We start from the raw sequence: 22,684 nt of genomic DNA on the forward strand, positions 1-22,684 counted from the left end.
TTTCCTTTAATCTGGAATGTTTCCTCATTCTTCCTTTGTCTTTCATGATATTGATATTTTTGAAGAGCATATTTATTTGGAAGAATATTTCTTAATTTGGGTTTGTCTCATATTGCCTCATGGTTAGATCCAAGCAATGCATTTTAGGCAGGAATTCCAGGGGGGTGATCCTTGTCTTTCTCAGTTGTTCCTCCTCAGGAGGTTTGTCATGTTATTAGTAATGTCAACTTAGGGTAGTGTCTGCCAGATTTCTCCCCTGCAAAATGACTATTCTTACTTTGCAGGTTATCTTCTAGGAGATGCTTCACGACAATATAAATATTCAGCTCCTCCTGAAACATTCACTCACTAATGTAGCATCCATTGAAGGTTCTTGCCCAAATTATGACTATGATGGTTGCAAAACAGTGGTGTTCTAACTCCATCACTTCTTCTCTATTTATCAGTTCCTGTCATTCTACTATGAGGAAGACCTCTCCTCACTCTGTGTGTGTATGTGTGTGTGTGTGTGTGTGTGTGTGTGTGTGTGTGTGTATTTACCATGAGTATGGACTCATAGGTGCATTTAGAAATTAATTCTCTCTAGTGGTGCCTGGGTGGCTCAGTCAGTTAAGCATCTGACTCTTGGTTTCAGCTCAGGTCATGATCTCCCAGTTCATGAGTTCTAGCCCCTCATGGGGCTCTGTGCTGATGGTGAAGAGCCTGCTTAGGATTCTCTCTCTCTCTCTCTCTCTCTCTCTCTCTCTCAAAATAAATGAATAAACTTTTTAAAAAAAATTTTTAAAGACATTAATTCTCTCTAGCACTCTCCCCATTTTTCCATCTCTTATTCCTCCCTTCAGGGTTTCCTTTAAATTATGTAAATTGTTGTAAAACCTTATAGAAAACAAATCTGAGCAAGACAGGTGATACCTGGTTGGCAGAGGACTAGAGGAGTCACTGGCCATCCTTGTAATTCAAGATTTCTGTTAGGTATTATGATGAATACTTGTATACCACAAAGTGAACGCTTATGTTTTTGTATAAATTTTAGTTTTTTTATTTTCACACATCTCTCAGCTTTATAAATTACAGTTAGATAACATTTCCTTGTGCTTATTAAATACCACACTTTGTCATTCTGTTGATTTAAACAATTGAAAATGTAAATAATCTGGGGTCATTATACTCTTTTATTAAATTAGCTGACTTGTGGCCAGTGTCTGAAGGCAGTTAGGGAAGCTAATTAACTCTTTCAGATCCCCGGGGAGCTATTGAGTGCACTGTGATAGGATAGCTTTCGCAGAGACCTTGAATCAATCACTACTGAGCAGGGCTGGGGTAAGCCCTCTAAGTGTCATATTTCCTATGGGTTTACATGCAGAGAATTCAGAGGTGCTAGAGGTGTATGCACTTCATTATGTCCTATATCAGGAAGGATTATAAAATAATAATTGCCGACACTTACTGAGTGTTTATTATGTGCCAGGCAGACTCCTGAGCACCTTATACAATTGATCTAGTTAATGCATTTATTAGAGACACGGAAGAGTATATCCCCTCACACGTACCTGGTGCTGACACAGTTTGTGAAGTTTCTATGTACACAATAGTCCTCAGCAGTATGGTAAGTCCACCTTCCTCCCTTTGACTCCTAACCCTGGAAGAGGGGCATCATGTCCAAGATCACTTAGCTGGGAAGTGAAGAAGAATCAGGGCTTGGACTCAGAAGACAGCTCCTAGTGTTTACTGGTTGAACATGGTCCTCTGTCCCCTTTTCCCCAGTTTTTAAATTGTGGTAAAATACACTTAAAATTTGCCATCCTAACCATTTTTAAATCGACAGTTCAGTGATAATGGAGTACATTCATTTTGTTGTGCACCCATCACCATTATCCATCTCCAAAACTCTTTTCACTTTGCAAAACTGAAACTCTACATCCATTAAACCAAAACCTCCCATCCCCCCTCTCTTCCCACCCCTTGGCAACCACCTTTCTACTTTCGATCACCATGAGTTTGACCACTCTAGGTACCTGACTCGTTTTTGCCCTTTTGTGATTGACTGATTTCACTTAGCATAATATCCTCAATGATGGTCCATGTTGTAGCAAATGTCAGCATTTCCTTCCTTCCTAGGGCTGAATGATAAAATTTCATTGCATGTATGTACCACTTGGTATGCCTCCACATCTTAGCTATTGTGAATAATGCTGCTATGCCCACGTGTATGCAAATATCTCTTTGAGCCTTGCTTTTAATTCTTTTGGGCATATATTCAGAAGTGGAATTGATAGACAATATGGTAATTGTATTTTTAATTTTTTGAGGAACTGACATACTGTTTTCCATAGTGGCTGCATTATTTGACATTTCCACCAACTGTGTGCAAGCATTCCAATCTCTCCATATCCTTGTCAACACTTTCTGGTTTGTTTGTTTGTTTGTTTGTTTGTTTGTTTATTTATTTTTGAGGAAGAGAGACAGAGCGTGAGTGGAGAAGAGGCAGAGAGAGAGGGAGATACAGAATCTGAAGCAGGCTCCAGGTTCTGAGCTGTCAGCACAGAGCCCAACACAGAGCTTGAACTTATGAGCTCTGAGATCATGACCTGAGCCAAAGTCGGACACAACCGACTGAACCACCCAGGCACCCCTGTTTTGTTTTTTTTTTTAATAGCGGCCAAACTGATGGGTGTGATAGTATCTCCTTGTGATACTGATTGCATTTCTCTGATGATTAGTGATGTCGAATACCTTTTCATGTGCTTATTAGCCATTTGTACATCTTTTTTGGAGCAATGTCTATCCAAGTCCTTTGCCCATTTTTAAAAACAATTTCACTTGCTTATTTTTACTTTTTTGAAGATATATTTTTCCAGTCTTACTGAAGTATAACTGACAAATAAAAATTATATATATTTAGTGTATACAGTATGATGATTTGTGATATATATACATACATTGTAAAATGATTACAATCAAGCTAATTAACATATCTATCACCTCACACAGTTACCATTTGTGTGGGGGGGGGAAGGGGGTAGTGACAATTCTTAATGTCTACTCTCTTAACAAACTCTATACAAAATAACATTATTAAGTCATCATTAGACTTACTAGAACTTATATTAGATCCCTAGAACTTACTCATCTTATAACTGAAAGTTTGTACTCTTGGGGCAACATTTCCCCATTTCTCCCACTCAATAGCTCCTGGCAATCACCATTCTACTCTCTGCTTCTATGAGTTTGATTTTTTCAAGTATATATATATATACATATATATATATATATACATATATATATATGTATATATATATACATATATATGTATATATATATATATATACACACACACACACGTGTGTGTGTGTGTGTGTGTGTGTGTGAAATTATATAATATTGGGGTGCCTGGGTGGCTCAGTCAGTTAAGCGTCCACCTTGGGCTCAGGTCATGATCTCACGGTTCATGAGTTTGAGTCCCGCATCGGGCTGTGTGCTGACAGCTCAGAGCCTGGAGCCTGTTTCAGATTCTGTGTCTCCCTTTCCCTCTCTCTGCCCCTCCCCAACCCATACTCAGTCTCTCTCTCTCACTCTGTCAAAAATAAATAAACATTAAAAAATTTAAAAAAGAAATTATATAATATTTGTCTTTCTATTCTGGCTTATTTCTCTTAGTGTAGTATCTGCCAGGTTCACCCATGCTGTCATAAATTTCCTTCTTTTTATGCTGAATAATATTCCAGTGTGTGTGTGTGTGTGTGTGTGTGTGTGTGTGTTCGTGCGTGTGTGTGTATCACATTTCTTTATCCATTCCTTCACTAATTAACTCTCAGATTGTTTCCTAATCTTGCCTATTGTGAATAATGCTGCAGTGATAACGGGAATGCAGATATCTCTTTGCAATACTGACTTCATTCCCTTTGGATATTTAACAAGGAGTAGGATTCATGAATCATACAGTAGTTCTATTTTTAATTTTTAAGGAACCTCTATACTGTTTTCCATAGTGGTTGCACCAGACGAAGGTTCTCTTTTCTCCACACCCATATCAACATTTATTATTTCATGTCTTTTTGATAATAGCCATCCTCATAGGTATGTGGTGATATTTCACTGTAGTTTTGCTTTGCATTTCCCTGATGGTTAATGATGTCAAACACGTTTTCATATGCCTGTTTGTCATTTATATGTCTTCTTTGGAAAAATATCTATTCACGTCTTTTGCCCATTTTAAATCAGTTTATTTGGGTTTTGCTATTGAGTTGTAGGAGTTCTTTATATAATTTGGATATTAATCCTTTATCAGATATTTGGTTTACAAATGTCTTCTCCCGTGCCATAAATTGCCTTTTCATTTTGTTGATCTTTTATTTTGCTATGCAGAAGGTTTTTGTTTGTTTTATTTTATTTTAGAGAGAGAGCAGGGGAGAGGGGCACAGGAAGAGAGAGAGAATCTTAAGCAGACTCCACACAAGTGTGGAACCCAACAAGGGGCTTGATCCCACAACCCCAAGCTCATGACCTGAGCCTAAATCAAGAGTCGGATGCTCAACCAACTGAGCCACCCAGGCACCCCATCTGTGCAGAAGGTTTTTAGTTTCACGTAGTCCCACTTGTTTATTATTGCTTTTATTGCCTTTGCTTTCAGTGTCAAATCCAAAAATGTATAGCCAAGACTGATGTCAAGGAGCTTACTGCTTATGTTTTCTTCTAGGATTTTTATGGTTTCAGGTTTTATAATGAAGTCACTAATCTATTTTGTGTTAATTTTTGTCCATGGTGGAGATAGTGATCCTGTTTCGTATTTTTGTATGTGGCTGTCTAGTTTTCCCAGCACCATTTATTGAAGGGCCTATCCTTTCCACATTGTGTATTTTTGACACCTTTGTCAAAGGTAATTTGACTGTACATTCATGGGTTTATTTCTGGGCTCTTTGTTCTGTTTCATTGATCCATGTGTCTATTTTTATGCCAGAACATACTGTTTTGATTACAATATGTTTGTAATACAGTTTGAAATCAGGAAATCTGATGCCTCCAGATTTGTTCTTATTTCTCAAGATTGTTTTGGCTATTTGGATTCTTTTGTGGTTCCATATAAATTTTAAGATAGTTTTTTATATTTCTGTGAAAAATGCCATTTGAATTTTGATAGGGAGAGGATTTTAGGTAATATGGACATTTTAACAACCTTAATTCTTCCAATCCATGAACACAGTACATCTTTCCATTTGTGTCTTCTTTCATCAATATCTTATAGTTTTTAGTATACATATCTTTTACTCCTTGGTTAAATTTATTTCAAAATATTTTATTCTTTTTCATGCTACTGTAAATGGGACTGATTTTTTATGTTAATTTCATATCCTGCAACTTTATTGAATTTATTACTTCTAACTGGTTTTTGGTAGTCTTTAAGGTTTTCTATATATAAGATCCTGTCCTGTGCAACAGAGACAATTTAACCTCTTCCTTTCCAATTTGAATGTCTTTTTTTTTTCTTTTTCTTGCCTAATTGCCCTGGCTAGGACTTCCAGTACTATGTTAAATAGAAGTGGTAAAAGTGGGCATTCTTGCCTTCTTCCTGATCTTAGAGGAAAATATTTCAGCTTCTAATCATTAAGTACAATTGGATTGTCATACATGACCTTCATTATGTCGAGGTGGGTTCCCTCTAACCCCAGTTTATTGAGAGTTTTTATCATGAAAAGATGTTGAGTTTTGTCAAATACTTTTTCTGTCTCTATTGAGATAACCATATGATTCTAATCCTTCATTATAGTGGTGTATCAAATTGATTGATTTGCAGATGTTGAACCATCCTTACATCCCAGGGATAAATCCCACTTGATTATTGTGTATGATCCTTTTAATGTATTGTTGAATTTGGTTTGCTAGTATTTTGTGAGAATTTTTGCATCTATGTTCATCAGAGATATTGGCCTGTAATTTTCTTTTCTTGTAGTGTCCTTATCTGGCTTTGGTATGAGGGTAATGCTGGTCTCATAAAATGAGTTTGGAAATGTTTCTTCCTCTTCAACTTTTTTGAAGAGTTTGGGAAGGATTGCCATTAACCCTTTAAATGTTTGGTAGAATTTACCTATAAAGGCATCTGGTCCTGGGCTTTTCTTTGTTGGAAATTGTTGGGTATTGCTTTTATCTCTTTACTTGTTATTGGTCTCCTCAGAAATTCTGTTTCTTCATGATTCAGTCCCAGTAGGTTGTGTGTTTCTTGGAATTTCTTCACTTTTTCTACATTATCCGATTTGTTGACATAATATTTTTTAGAGTAGTCTCTTACGATATTTTGTATTTATGTAGTATGAGTTGTAATGTTTCCTTTTTCCTTTCTAATTTTATTTTTCTCCCTTTTTTCTCTTGGTTAGTCTGGCTAAAGGTTTGTCGCTTTTGTTTCTTTTTTGTCAAAAAGCCAGATCTTAATTTTGTTGATCTTTTCTATTATCTTTCTAGTCTCCATTTATTTTTGCTCTAATCTTCATTGTTTCCTTCCTTCTGCTAAACTTTAGGTTTGTTTGTTATTACTTTTCTAGTTCGTTGAGATATAAAGTCAGATATTTTGAGATATTGATTTTTATTAAGTTCCCTCTTAGAACTGATTTACTGCATCTCATAAGTTTTGTTATGATGTATTTCATTTTTATTTGTCCAAAGATATTTTCTGATTTCTTTTTTATTTCTTCCTTGATCTACTTGTTGTTCAGCAGTGTGGTTTTCATTTCCACATACTTATTGTAATTTTTCCAATTTTCTTCTTTTTTATTGATTCCTACTTTCACGCCACTGTGGTTGGAAAAGATACTTGATGTGATTTAAATCTTCTTAAATTTGTTAAGATTGGCTTTGTGGTCTAGCATATGATCTATTGTGAAGAATGTCCATGTACATTTGAGAAGAATGTGTTTCTGTTGCTGTTGGATGTAATGTCATATATGTGTCTCTAGGTCCATCTGGTTACCTTTGACTTAGGTTGTTTGGGTCTTTGTTATTGTTGTTGTTGTATTGAAGGAGTGCTTTATATATTCTGGATGTTAATCCTTTATCAAGTTTTACAGAAACTTGGAACTATTTTCTTTCTTCCATTCTATAGGATGCTTTTTATTCTGTTGATAGTATCTTTTATTGCACAAGAGTTTTTAATTTTTGAGGTCCAATTTGTCTATTTTTCCTTTTTTTTGTTTGTGCCTTAGGCATCATATCCATGAAAATATGCATTGCCAAATCCAATCTCATGAAGTTTTGTCCTATGTTCTCTTCTAAGAGTTTTATAGTTTTAACCCTTATATACAGGTCTTTGATCAATTTTGGGTTAATTTTTGTATATGGTATTAGGTAATGGATAGCCCCTTCTTTAAAAAAAAAAAACAAAACAAGATTCTTTTCTTATTCTAGAAACAGAATATATTCATTATAAAAAATAGGAAAATAGAAGGATCTAGACATAATCTCCTAATACTCTGGTGTATATAGTTCCAAACATATTATGTATATTTAAATATAAAACCTACTGATTAGAACTTTGCTTTACATAATAAAATATAATGAGCAACTTTCATGTCATTAGAAATTCTCCAATATCATTTTTAAATGTTTATTTATTATTTATTTTTGAGAGAGAGATGTTGCAGGGAGTATGGCCAGAGTCACAAAAGATGAGTCCGCAAAGTGCAGTTAAGTGAACGTCCTCATACTCAGAATGAGTCAGAATGAGGCCCCAACTCCAGAATGAAGCTTCTTTTTATTAGGATAATTGCTAAAGACTATGTGCATAAAGTCCGCCAAGCAAGTGTGTCAATCAGTCTAATGGTTTAGCTTTTCATGGTTGAATTTCGAGTGAATTGGTTTCTATACACTAGGAAGGGTCAGGTGTGAAGGAGGATCTGGCCCTGGACAATGTTAATGGCTCTTGGCGTTCCTTACGTTTCTTGTTCCTTAGGAGCTGAGCCACAGCAGCGTTCAGCTGTGTAAACATGCCCTAAGGCCTTGCACCTTCTCCAGCCCTTCCCTTTTGAAGTCTTTTCTTTGATGCTTCTCTCCTGCATCTCCAACAGAGGGGGGGGGGGAGGGGGAGACAGATTCCCAAGCAGGCTCCTGTACTGTCAATGCAGAGCTTGATGTGGGGCTCCAACTCACAAACCGTGAGATCATGACCTGACCCGAAATCAAGAGTTGGATGCTTAACTGACGGAGCCACCCAGCACCCCTCCAACATCATTTTTAATTACTATTTAATAATCTATTGTTTGGAATTTATATTACTTAACAAATCTGTTGTTAGACATTTAAGCTACTTTAAATTTTTACTATTTAAAAAAATTGCTAATATAAATATCAGTGTGGCTAAATATTTGCATGCATACTTATATTATTTTCGTAGGAAAAATTCCTAAAAATAGAATTTCTGAGCCCCAGACTATGTCTGCACTAAGAGTTTGGATACTTGCTGGCATGTTGCCCTTCAGAAAAGAACCAGCCAATTTACACTCCCCCTCAGCCCCTAAACAGGGCTGACTATTCACCACGTTCTTACTAGTCCTAGAAACTAAAACCTTTAAGTGACCTGTGTCAATTTGATAAAGGAAAACTGTTTTTTTATTATTTTCATTTGAAGTTTTGATAATTAGCAAAGTTGAGCATTTTATTCTTTTCAGTCATTCATTAGTGAAAAAGAACACAAAACACTTTTTGTATATATGCTGTAAATATTTTCCAAAATGTATCGTTTGCTTTTTAATTTTATTTATGGTATTTGTAAAAATACCTCATTTTTTGGTAGTCAGAGCTATCATCAATTATCCATTTTCTACCTCTGGGGTGTCTCCCCCATTCTTAGTACATGTTAATATTCATCTTTTTTCCTAGAACCTTTATATTATTATTTTAATAGTTGATCTAACTGAAATTTATTTTGATATATGGTGTCTGAGAGGTACCTAATTATTTTTTATTTTTTATCCACTTAGTTTTTGCCAGATGTTGTCTCAACACCATGTGAGATCCAAAAAATTATTCTTTAATCACTTCCTAATTTTACTTTTGTTCCACTGATTTGCCCATTTGGCTCAATTGCCATACTTTTTAATCACTATAGTGTTATAATATGTTCTACACTCTAGTAAAGAAAAATCTATACCCTCCCCTTTTTTTAATTTTTTTTATTTTTTTAAACCCTCCCCTTTTTTTTAAATTGAATATTCTTAATATTGTTTTCATCCACTTGTACCTTAGAATTATTTTCTCAGATTCTCATTCCCCTAAAACTCCCAATGGAGAGCTGGTTGGAATTGTGTTGAGATCAATTCTGTGTATTTGCAGTGTTGAGTTTTCTCATCAAATAACATGTGTCTCTCCATTTATTCAGATATTTTTTGCATTCTTTGGTAAAGATCTGTATTTTTCTTCTTATACATTATTTCTGTTTACTCATGTATAGGTACAGAAAGTCATTATTATTTTACCCCTTCCTTCCATTCTTTGTATTCTTGCAACAATTTGTACTTGGTCCGATGTTAATCTGTAATTTCCTCTGTATTATATTTTAAAACATATTCCAGATTTTTGTAGCTATAAGATATGCTGATAAGCTTTTCTGAACTACCTTTGACAGATTTTGCTTTTAGTATTAGCTAGTTTCTAGAAATGATCTCACAGGTCCCCATTGTCTTCTCTGTAAGAGTTTAGAGCATACTACCTCCCAATAGTAGAATTGTTAAAATTCACTATTAAAACATCTGGGCCTGTCATTTTAGGTGATGGGTTTTGGGCAACTTTTTTCTCACTTATTTGGTTATTAGTCTTTTTAAATTTTCTACATATTCTGGAATCATTTCTTTTAACTTATATTTTATCAGGGAAAAATTATATATTTACTCAAAATTTTAAGATTAGCATAAAATTCTACATCTAATTTTTTTATAATTCTAAAACATCTTTTTCCATAACCTCTTTTCTTATTTCAAATGTAATATTTTCCCTCTTTTTTATTTTTTAAATGCTTATTTATTTATTTTGAGGGGCAGGAGAGGGACAGAGAGATAAGGAGAGAGAGAATCCCAAGCAGACTCTGTGCTGTCAGCATAGAGCCCCACATGGGGCTCAGTTCCACAAATGGTAAGGTCATGACATGAGCCAAAAACAAGAGCTGGACACTTAACTGACTGAGCCACCCAGGCAGCCCTACATGTTTTCTTTTTACTGAACTAATCAGATACTTGTATATTCACTGATCTTTTCAGTGTACTGGCTTTTGAATTTATTAATTTAGTTTACTTTCTAAAGTTTCTAATTCATTAAAAAATTCATTCATTCCCCCTGCCTACCTTGTTTGTTTTTATTTTCTTAGTTTCTTGGATTAAATATTTAGTTATTTTTATTCCCTGTTACTTAATTTCAAAAGCATGTCAGGCTATTCATTTTCCTTTGAGAATGATTTAGGATGTTTCTCATATTTTTATATGTAGTATTCCCATGTCATTAATTTTTAATGTTCTGTAATTGTAGTTTTTATTTCCTCCTTGATTCAAAACTTACTTGGAATAGCCAAGTATGTTTCCTTACATGGTGATTGAACTTCTATCATCCACTTCTTCTCTTACCAGTGTGTTCAGGGAAGAGGAGTGGCAGATTTGGGGAGTTGAGGCAGTGATGAGAGATGGCCAGCATACCTTCTTGCCCTCAGACAACTTTCCTTCGTCACACACTTCTCTGTGCGCTCTAAGGCTCGCACCCAATGGCAGCAATCTGGAGGCTTCATATGAAAACAAAAGTAGCTCCTTACCATATCATGCTTGGGGTCCTCAACTGCACATCACTTGAATTGTTGCATAGTGGGTGAGTGACTGAATGTGTGTGTGTGTGTGCATGTGTGTATGTGTGTGTGTGTGTGTGTGTGTGTGTGTGTGTGTGTGAAGTGAATGCTTTTGGAGAAGGTAAATCTTTTTTAAAAAATTGTTAGAATTAGATACAAAAATCACGAAAAATATCCTGCTCCCATATCCTGGCCATAATGCTAAGTGATCTCATTGTGCATATTGGAAAACAAATCTTAAAAGGAAAATATGATTATCTGTTAAAGTTCTTTTTTCCAAATCAAACTACATATTAAAGGGACCAAGGAAGTTTACTGTTTCTAATTATGGTAAAATTTTTGGCAGAGGGTTTGGTTTTGTAATACAAGTACTGTTTTGACTTTTTCTTTTAAGTTTATTTATTTTGAGAGAAAGCAAGCATGCGCAAGGGAGGGGCAGAGCAAGAGAATCCCAAGCAGGCTCCACGCTGTCAGCACGCAGCCTAATGTGGGGCTTAAACTCTAGAGCAGTGAGATCATGACCTGAGCTGAAGTCCAGAGTTGGGTTCTTTAAACCAAGTGAGCCACCCAGGCGCCCCTGATCTGTTTGACTTTTGTTTATTAGCCTATCTTGCGGGTCTGTCCTTGGATAGGTTACACACACCAGCAACAGCCATGTGGAGACATAGGGAGCTCTTCTCCCCAGGGGATCTCTCCGGTAAAAGTGTTTCAAGTCACCACAGAGTCTGAGATTTTCGAGTCACCACAGAGTCTGGGCAATTTGAAAATTTGCTTGGGTCCATGAGCTCCCTTTACTGTTCCTATATCACAATCTATATGGAAGAAATAGTTCTGCTTAGCACTGACTGGGTAAAAATACTAGGTAGAAAACCTAGCAAATTTTGATTAGTCCTATAGCATTTAGATGCTATGCAGGAAAGAACAGTATCATCAAGAGATGATGGAGCAGGGGCACCTGGCTGGCTGTGTTGGTTGAGTGTCCGACTTCAGCTCAGGTCATGATCTCACACTCCGTGAGTTCAAGCCCCGCGTCTGGCTCTGTGCTGACAGCTCAGAGCCTGGAGCCCGCTTCAGATTCTGTGTCTCCCCCTCTCTCTGCCCCTCCCCTGCTCATGCTCTGTCTCTCTCTGTCTCAAAAATAAATAAAAACATTAAATAATTTAAAAAAAGAGATGACGGAGCAGTATATTCTAGTAGGAGGTGATAGGTTTTTACTTTACTAAACAGTGCTAATAACAAATAGAATTGGAATCAGGGAACTACTCACTTTGAGGGGCTTCCAAAAAGCCATAGTATTGATATTACATACATTACAGTTCCAGAACTCAGCCTTGCAGAGAGGCAGATATTTTGTTTGAACCCCATAAAAGCTTTGGAAGGCATCCAGTGTATGGTGCGAAGAACCTGGGTTCCGATGTCAGACAGCTCAAGGTTTCTCGGTCTGCCCTCTGCTAGCTGTGTGACATCCTACAAGTCGTACGACTCCTAGAATTACTGCTAGTGAAAACGAGACCATCTCATATGTATTGAGTTTTATACTCGGTGCTTTATCATGTCTTATATTTATTATCTCATTTAATCCTCATGTAAACCTTATGAGAGAGGTACTTTGTCATCATTTTATGAATGAGTAGAGGGAGAACCTAATTCTTCAAGTACACACAATTAGCATAGGATCTGGGGCAAGAAGCAAGTTGTTCTGCCTCCGCGTTCCAAATTTTAGCCACGGTCACCTGCCTCTCTGAGCCTCAGTCTCCTTGTCTGCAAGGTCAAAACAATAACTCTCTTGTACGGTTGGCATGAGGCTCAGAGATCATGGAATAAGGCACAATGCAGTGACTGCTTCTGAAGCTGACAATTCATCATCTCTGACAGCAGTATTGCTATTAGCAGTGATCATAATATTAATCAGTTTCTAACAGGAAGGAGTCACACATGCTTTCTTCTTTGCATACATATCTCTGTGGACAGAGCCAAGCTCTACTCACTTAAGAAAAGCTGGCTGAATTACTACAGTTTCATCAGGGCCAACGAGCAGGGTCACCAGTGACTCAAGCACCTGATTTGTGACCATTTGGATGCCTGCCTAGAGGTATCAACCCTCTAGTAACATGCTCCTTTCTGTAAGATAGCTTTTCTCCTTCGTATGGGACGTTAGCCATGAATCTGGGTCCAAAATCCACACGTGGTATAATTTGTGTCTTTAGCTTCTTCCCACAAAGAGAAGATTTTCCTGGTGGCAATGCTAGCTGCTATTGTGGGATTTTGCCCAGGAAACTGTCAAGTTATCTGACCCTATAGCAATACATACATTTTTGCAGACTGTGGCAAAATCAGAAATCTCTGTGCAAGGCAGCCACATCCATAGCAGACGTCTGTTCAACAGTCTGCACTCAAATGCCAGTCCTTTCTTAAACGCTAACACCTAACAGAGAGAGCAGCATTGCAAAGCATCAGTCACTACATAATTGTGCACTTAAGGGCTGGAAGGTGTAAACATTAAAGATACACCTTTTTGCTATGGAGCTACTTTTATTTGTTTTTAATTTTTTTTAATGTTTGTTTATTTTTGAGAGAGAGAGAGACAGAGCGTGAGCAGGGGAGGGGTAGTGAGAGAGGGAGACACAGAATCCAAAGCGGGCTCCAGGCTCCAAGCTGTCAGCACAGACAGAGCCCAATGCAGGGCTCGAACCCACCAACTGCGAGATCATGACCTGAGCCAAAGTCAGACACTTAACCAACTAAGCCACTCGGGTGCTCCACTATGGAGTGACTTTTAGGCTAGACATACAGAATGCAACAGCTGCTGTCCAAAGCCTCCCTGCACCGAGATGCTTGTCTGGAAAAGCCAAGCCTGGCCAGACCACTTCTATTCGTCAGAGGACCCTGCGAGTTGTCACCCAACGTTCTCTTACCCCACAGCACATGGACAGACAAGGAATGCACAATCCATGTCTAGAGCCCCTTCTGCTCCTGCCCTACAACCATGATGGCTCAAAACCATAGGTCATATGAACGGTACTTGGCTAGTATGTCACAATTATTTGAACATGCTACTAGGCTAAAATCTCCATTTCTTTATTTTTAAATGTTTGTTTATTTGTTTGTTTGTGAGAGAAAGCACCACCTGCAGTGTGTGAAGCAGTAGTGGGGAGGGTAGGGGAGGTGTCCTCTGGGTTCCTAAGTGGATAAAGCAGGTTATCTTAAGTACAGAGCCTAAGAAAGGCTGGAACCTGCCTTGTTAAGAGCCACACCCACCGCTTTCCACTTAAACTTGATTATTTGACAAGCCTGCCCCAAAGCTCCCTGATAGGGAAATAGAACAGACTGTCTGCTCATTACTGCTTTCCCGACAGACTTGAAAGACACCTCTGATCCATGAAAGTCAGATATTATCTGCAAGGATTTATCTTATCTTTCAAGACTCTAATCTTTCTAAATAGGCTTGTTTCCTATCTGTTCAGCTCTTCTAGGAAGCTCGGTGTTTTATTTCTAGTAACAACCAACTTTTTACCCACATTTGATCTTGGGCCTCACTTCACTTCTCTTGGCCTGCTTCCTCATTTGAAAAATGAGACAATTAGACTAGAAACAGGTCTCCAGCCCCTTGTAATTTTAATGTACCCTAATCTGTGACTTCTTGGTGACACCTTACTGCCTCATGCTTAATAAAACGGATCCGGATGTGATTAGACGAGCAAATAGCAGCTGTAAAACTAGTCTACCCAAAACTCTCCAAAAGCAGAGGTGGTTGGCAAAATTTGGGATTTGCAACAGTTTCTGAGAATCTCCCTCAGTGTCCGTGTTTACCCACAAAAATACCATGGCAATTTTAATGGGCTGAAAATTTTATGTAAAGGATGAATATAATACCTGAATCTCTTCTGAAATCTGCACCTTTTGTTTATATCGGTGCTGAAGCAAGGTGTTTGAGCATAGCCTGATCCAGGAGAGACTGAAAATCACTGCTTTGGGGGATGCCCCTGGGACCAAGCTGTGAAGCATAGGGAGAAATGTAGGCAGCGAGTTCCTCTTCCCAGCCCCACCACCCTGCCTTTCCGTTCCCTCTGCCCTTCCTTCAGAAGCCCCCTCTCACAGAAGTTCCCCAGAGGTAGGCTGCTCTGAGCTGGAATCATACCCTCAGCACCAGATGTTCGTTTACTCTCCTTTGTTCCAACCCAGCCTGACTGACCATTGGTAACCTGTCCATTACCATTTCCAGATAATTGCATTTTAACTGCCTTCCTTTGGAAAACAGCTTCACATAAATCAGTGGTTCTTAATGCTTTCAGGCCTAATATCTGTTTTATATTCCAACTATTTTGTGACATCTCCTTCATGAAATGAAATGAAAATCACAGAAAATATAACTTACCTACTTACTATATAATGCCAAAATTATTTTTATAAAATGGCCATTAGAAAAGTAACCTTCTAACTGAGGCCGGATGGCTCAGTCTGTTAAGCATCTGACTTCAGCTCAGGTCATGATCTCGCGGTTCATGGGTTTGAACCCCACATCAGTCTCTGTGCTGACAGCTCAGAGCCTGGAGCCTGCTTCAGATTCTGTGTCTCACTCTCTGCCCCTTGCCCATTTGCACTCTGTCTCTCTCTCTCAAAAATAAATAAACATTAAAAAAATTTAAAGAAAAGGGGTGCCTGGGTGACTCAGTCAGTTAGGCGTCCGACTTCAGCTCAGGTCATGATCTGGCAGTTTGTGAGTTTGAGCCCCTCATCAGGCTCTGTGCTGACAGCTCGGAGCCTGGAGCCTGCTTCGGATTCTGTGTCTCCTTCTCTCTCTGCCACTCCCCGACTTGTTCTCTGTCTCTCTCTATCAAAAATAAATAAATGTAAAAAAATAAAAATAAATAAAATAAATTTAAAGAAAAGTAACATATTTTTCTCAAATGGGTGTTAGAAAAGTAACTTCTAATAATATATTTCAATATGTAAAGCTTAGAAGACGTAATAAAGTAGCTCAATGTTTGCTCTATACCTAAAGTCACAGGAACAGCCACAAATAAATTATTGAACTAGTGACAAATACCAAACCCTGATCACTGGTCCCTAAATGCCAGCAGCATCTCCCAGCCATTTATTGTGACAACCTCCTGCCCATAATTTATTTTTCAAATTGCCTTTTAACACCCTAGATCGATGATCCTGATGTGAGAAGTTTATCCAGTTTAGCAACCTCAAGAGAGGTATTTTGGTTTAAAGAATATTTTTCTGCCTCTGTCACCATGCAACTACTCTGTCCTTTCCCTATTTTTTTCCCCAAAGACTCGGGATATACATGTCACAGTGCATTACAAGCTCAACAATACAAATTAACACTTACGGAGTGCTTGCCACATGTCAAGCACTTTTAAAATACTTTTGTATGTATTAATTTATTTAAACCTCATCACTCCATAAGTAATATTATTATCACTATGTTCCAGGGATGATGATAATAGGCACCGAGAAATTAGGCAACTTGACTAAGAATTACACATCTAGCTACATCTAGCTTCTTGTGGAAATCAACTCCTTTGATTATTATAATGTATTTTTAAAATTTTTTAATGTTTGTTTGTTTGTTTGTTTGTTTAGAGAGCAAGCCAGGGAGGGGCAGAGAGAGAAAGGGAGAAAGAAATCTGCACTGCACTCTCAGTGCAGAGCCGCATGTGGGGCTCGAACTCATGAGCCATGAGATCATGGCCTGAACCAAAACTAAGAGTTGGACACTCAACAAACTGAGCCACCCAAGATGCCTCCTATAATGATGGAGTTTTATAATTAGCAAAGCACTATCTTTGTTTTTATTTTAGGAAAGAAACATTTCAGGGATGAAAGGATGTTTCTTTTTCCAGAGCCCATGTATCTAAACGTTTGAAATTTGAGCCCATGTTTTCTTGGCTTGCTTTATGCTTTCAGCACGTAATTAGGTAGCTTTCTTAATATTTTCATTCAGTTGTTTCATAATGGATTTTCTCTTCTTGGCATGTCATCTATATACGAAATTGCAGCTCCATTCATTTAAAGACTGGGAATGCAAATCTTTTTTCTGCACTCTCTTTTCATTGCCAACTGTCTTGCATTGAAACAGGCTTGTTTCAGCTGAGTTAAGAGGATGGCCTAAAAAGCACGTTCTATGCAGAGTGGAGGGACATGTGGTCAGGACTCTCCTAAATGTGTCAGAAATCACAGTCCTGCATCATTCAGGGAGGAAATGTCTTTCTGCCTGGAAATAGCCACAGAGTTGTTTTAACAGATCATTTTTATCAACAGTTTAGGGTTGAACTTTTTACCCTGATGTGGCTGCTTGTAAGGACAACAAAGTAACGTATTTGAAGCAAACCTACAATGTATTTATTTTTCCTTTCAGAGGGAAAATGATCCCATCTGATCTTGAAAGAAGGATCCTTGAAGCCAAACAGAAAGTAAGTTTTTGTAGAGAGTTAACAAACCAAAGGTACATATTTCTGTTTTCGTCCAGTGGAGAACACACTGTGGCTTTGTTTTAAAAAGAGGACTCAATTCTCAACCTCCAAGCCTTACTGAGAATGTGGGATTTTGCATCCAGTCACTGTTTATGACTCTGAGTTGTAGACTCTGCTTTGGAAAGGTCTAAGTTGCTCTTTAAATAATATACACTGTGGTAATGCACATAGTGATGCTGTAAGAATTTCTAAAGCATTTGTCTTTCTCTGTGCTGAGGGTTGACATTAAACAGACATACATTTGAAAGATCATTTTCACAAGTGGAAAACATCACAATGTTAACGCAGCATGAGTTACCGTTGTATGGGTACTTGAAAGGGGCCCATTTTTCCTGCCTACAAATATGGATACGATTGGCTCTCTAAGCATCTTAATTTTTAGGAAACAATTTAGAAGTCTTAGAAGGAGCAAGTTCTGGAGACCTAGAAAGTCATTTACATCTCTGGATGGTTTGCAAACCAGAGAGCTTGTTTGTAGAACTCCCTTAAATGTAACTTTTTTTTTTCTTTCATTCTTTTTTTTTTTTTTTTTTTTTTTTTTTTTTTTTTTTTTTGAGAGAGAGAGTGAGAGCATGAGGAGGGGAGGGGCAGAGGAAGAGGGAGAGAGAGAATCTTGAACAGGTTCCATGCTCAGCACAGAGCCCGACGTGGGGCTCAATCCTACATCTTTGGGATCATGACCTGAACCAAAATCAAGAGCTGGATGGTCAACCGACCTAGCCACCCAGGCACCCCTAAATGTAACTTTTAGTGGATATAACCTACAGTTCCTAGTTCAACAGAAAACATACATTTTATTATTATCAACTCAGGAAAAATTATTCCTCTTCATATGCCTTTTTTATTTCCTACACAGTGGCCAGAAGGTTCCCCTTGTTTCTGAAGTGGAACTACTCCTGGTAGCACAAACCATAAGATTAAACCTTTGCTGCCACCTAAAGACAGACTCTGTAACATCCTGTCACATCTCCCGCTATGTTCACACCCTGTTTGAGACATTCTTCTACCTTCTTCCAGCAATTTTCACTTAGCCAGGGCCAGAGGACTGCTTAGATGGATAAGAGTCATGGCTTATTATATAGTCTCACACGAACCCGTCCTGCCCAAGACACCAAATAAATTTATATCTGAGGATTTTCCAACTAGGAATAATGGGCCGGTCAGATTTCCTTCTCTTTGTTCTTTTGTCTGCTCACTCTAAAGGACTGTTACAGAAAAGGAAGACCAGAGAGTGGGCCAAGGTGGGGGGGAAATCTACCTGGAATAAATAAATGGCTTGTGGGCACCACAAAGCTTCCTCACCTATGGGTCCAGTGCAGCCTCTTCTGAGAACCAGAGTGTCTGTTCTCATGAGACTGACTGACAGGTCCAAGAGAATGGCCTGGAGAACTCAGATCCTGGAGAGTGAACGTACTTCCAGGCTCCAAGGTGTCGATGATCCTGCTGATGTTTCCAAAACTGCAGATGATGGGGGAGAATTTCTACTGTTTTCATCAGCTGTTTGAAAAAATTCTCAAAGCCCTATTTGACCTTATTTGGGGCTTTCTCGTTTGCATAGGGATTTGTTCCTTTCCTTGTGAGTGCCACAGCTGGGACCACTGTGTATGGAGCATTTGACCCCCTCTTGGCGGTCGCTGACATTTGCAAAAAGTACAAGATCTGGATGCATGTGGATGTAAGTATCCCATAGGAACTGCCACTAAAATGCCCTTGCATGTTTATTCATTTGGGGCTCGTGGAATGAAGTCTGTCTTTTCTCTTTTTTTTTTTTTTCCTTTGGGAGCTTCTTTTTAGAATAGGGATATTTAAGATTTTAAGATTGCAGAGACAAAGCAGCACACAACTCACATAGCACACAATGTTGACTAGAGGAAGTTGGAGGCTGATGATGCATTAATGTTCCCAACATGATAATATTCTCATTTCTATGACCAGTATCCAAGCTGAGCACTTAGCTCTCGGTTCATTGGCCCATAACATCCACGGAGGAATGCAGCCTACATACATACATACACAGTCACACACATGAAGATTGTACTTCCCTGTGAGAATGATCAAAAAGGCATAAAGGAGTTACGTTTCCATGGGAAACCCAAAGGATACAAAACTCAAACTCAAGTCAGGTATTTGTATATTTGGAGAGGAAAGCAGACTTGACAGCTTGCTAGGAGATATGGGACACCAATTTCCAATTTCTTAGCTGGGTCACTTAAGAAGATACTTCATATTTGAAATGTTTTGACTCCAGGCCTGGGCACACTAAAATGAAGATGTGCCCACCAAAGCATTTTCAAATGAAAAAATGTCAAGTTTTCCATGGACAAAATGAAAAGATTTAAACTTCAACCACTGTAAATCAAAGTCTGGCTCAAAGATCAGCTGTTACCTGCAAAATGTTTGTTACTAATCCATTATTACTAACTAAGGCTGAACCAGGTAAATTTCCACTATCCCAGTGTTATCCTGCATGGCGGGTATCAGTCTTCTTTTCCTTCCCTGATTCACAGCGTGAGTTGTTTCTTAGGCTACGAATGACCCCATCCGTTTTAGAAATGAAGACACTAAGAAAAGGTTGAACAATTCCAGTAGCATTATGACCTGGGTCTCAGAACTGGAGAGCCTGTTAAACCTTGCTAGCTGATTCAGGAAGAGGATTAACCTGACAACATTAAAAATAACAATGTCTGTGTGTCCTAAACCAGCGGATGCTGCTGTCTCCCCTCCAGGATTTCTACTTAAAATAGAGAGATTTCTTAACTAATCGTATTTGCTTTCTTTGAAACATATCAAATTTAGCACTGACTCGTATTATCTTAAATGTTTATACTTTTATAATTAGATTAGAAAAATTCTTAAAATAGTACCCATTTGGAAAATTGGATAATTTTTCAACCTGAAATTATAACAAACTAAAAAATAAGTAAATAAAGCAATTATACCCTAACAGGTGGGTTTTTTTTCCTTAAAATTATCCTAGGATTATTTTTACCCACAAAGAATGTCAATATTTTCCAATGAATCTCCATCTTGACATTTTTTTAAAAGAGATCACTGCATCAGTACACTAATTCAAATCTTCAAACTTGAGTACAAATTTTTAAAAAGCATGTTCCTATCGCTCAGGGAATTGACTGGTACACATTCTTCCTGCTTGTTTCTTTCTTTCTTTTTTGGGTAGAGAAATTATCTTATCCAAAAGTACACATTAGTAAAATAGGATCATGAAGCTGCTTATTTCCTCTGGAATTATCCAGACTCGTCAAAGGAGTTTTCCTTACAACTCAGAAGCAGCCTAATGGGTACCTAGCTCATCCTCTGTAATGCCAACTGGGGAGACAATAGGGTTTCTCATTTTGAGATCATGAGTTTCATTAGCACTATGAGTGGTGGTGATAAGTTGGGGAAAGGATCTTTTTTCTTATGCAGACAAGAAATGTGCCCCCCAATTTGTCTCCTTCCACTTGTATAAATGTAGTGTGGAACCTAAAACCTTAGAACAGCCCCCAATTTAACCTTTGCAAGTCTAGTACCAGAATAAGGTGGCCAACCACCTAAATTGCCTGGGGTTGAAGAGATCACTTTCACCCCACAAGACTTTCACTGTTCTGGAAGACACCAAACTTTAGAAATCTAGGCAATGAAAACCCACTACCTTTTTCCTTGTATGATCTTCCTTTTGCAGGCAGCTTGGGGTGGGGGATTACTGATGTCCCGGAAACACAAGTGGAAACTGAGCGGCGTGGAGAGGTATGCCCATTTTTCTTGTTAACTACGTAAAGCATGAAAGCTAAATATAAAAGCAAATTGCACACAATTTCTAAGAACTCTTAGAACACAGGTGAGCCCATTTCTGTAGTGTTTGTGTGCCTTGCCTGTGTGGTCATTGACACATGTGTATTATGTGTAAACAACAAAAAGAAATCAAATTCCCATATCAAGTGGCCCAAGCAGAATGTTTCTCCAATAGAGATTCCTAACTGCAGTCCGTGGTTGGCCAGAGGACTCAGGAATGACCTTCCTAGAATCTCTGAACCAACTACCAAAGTTGTTTAAAACCTCTTAGCAGGTCATAGTTTTCCAGGGAGAGGATCTGTAGCTTTCATGCTCCATAAAAGGATAATATTGACCGCCTTAAGGAAACCAATAAGTAAATTTGCACCCTTATAGTTTATTAGTGTTGCAAGCATGGGTCTGGGGTTTGATACAGCCCACTGAAAGCAAGACATACTTGTGATAACATCATCTCATGGTTATAATTCCATGATAATTTTTTTTACATAGTTCTGATTGATGCAGCAGAGTACCTTTTCTTTCTTCCCCAAAGACTAAGCAGTAGATGGTTGAGAAAAGCAAAGGAGGTTATATTTGATTAGCATAAAACATATGCAGGTCTGAAGAGAAAGGAAAAAAAATTATAGAATGCAAAATAAGCCCCAGGCTTTGCTGACCATGTGCAAAGGAAGCTCAACGTTCCCAGTTCTCCCATTACACCATGGCAGGTCAACAGCAATGGTTAGCTCTGACACTCAGGCAGCTGAGAGAGCCTGAGTTCATCCGAGGCCAAGTGCCCCCCATGCCCTGCCAGGTAGCCAGATGCTGCCCAGAAAGAGCTTCCCACTGGCTCTGCCCCTAGACGTCTTGGCACAACTTCTATTCTGGGACGAGGAGAGAGGCCAGTGGAGTGTGGGAGCGTCTGTCAGCACTGGTCGTGCAGGCAGCCAGACCAGAATGAATGCGTGAGGCATGCTCTGCAATACTCAGGCCCATTCACACGCAGAGAGCCCGTGAATGTAGAAAGAGGGGTGGGGGTTACCAAGGCAGAGTCAGGGGCACATTGCCTGATTCATGGAAGACTCGAGATAGACCGGCTGAGGCTCAGGTCAGCGGGATAGCTGTCCCTGAGTCTGCTGGCTGGGGTCAGTGCCCAACTGTAGAACTGCTTATGCTCTCTGATCACTGGTACCCATTTAGGTATGGGAGGCTGAAGGCAGGCATAGCCCCCTCCCAGAGTGAGCCGGTCTTGGCCTCTGCCTCTAGTCCTCAGGTGCTTCTCCCATGCCCAATTTCTTTTTTCCCCGTGAAGATCTGAATGAAACCAGACGCGTGAGGAGGAGGCAATGCACTAAGCAGGGAGAGACAATGCAAAAAAAAAAAAGAAAAAAGAAAAGAAAAGAACAGCTTGGAAGGTGCCTGCTCAGATGATCAAGACAAGAACAAAATTCTCGTGCTTTTGAGAGAGGTGGCCTGTACACAGTACTTCTCTCTTCTTTGAGTTTCTTTCTCTCTAGCACAAAAAGTAAGCATCTATTATTGTACCTTTAATACACCTGGGACTCCCAAGTGCTGAGAGTCACGGAGCGTCCTCCGCCAATGATGACTTAAAAGCTCACTA

At 38.6% G+C, this 22,684-nt stretch overlaps 1 protein-coding gene across 1 annotated transcript in view; it reads left to right on the forward strand.

Annotated features, from left to right (window-relative positions):
* Positions 1-22,684, forward strand: part of GAD2 (glutamate decarboxylase 2) — an 84,052-nt gene that overhangs the window by 33,900 nt on the left and 27,468 nt on the right. The window contains exons 9-11 of the mRNA XM_049624723.1: positions 17,178-17,232; positions 18,851-18,967; positions 20,975-21,039. Of these exons, the coding sequence (XP_049480680.1) occupies positions 17,178-17,232; positions 18,851-18,967; positions 20,975-21,039 (237 nt within the window). The remainder of the gene's footprint in view (positions 1-17,177; positions 17,233-18,850; positions 18,968-20,974; positions 21,040-22,684) is intronic.

Source organism: Panthera uncia, chromosome B4, assembly GCF_023721935.1.
Source record: "Panthera uncia isolate 11264 chromosome B4, Puncia_PCG_1.0, whole genome shotgun sequence".
NCBI lineage: Eukaryota > Metazoa > Chordata > Mammalia > Carnivora > Felidae > Panthera > Panthera uncia.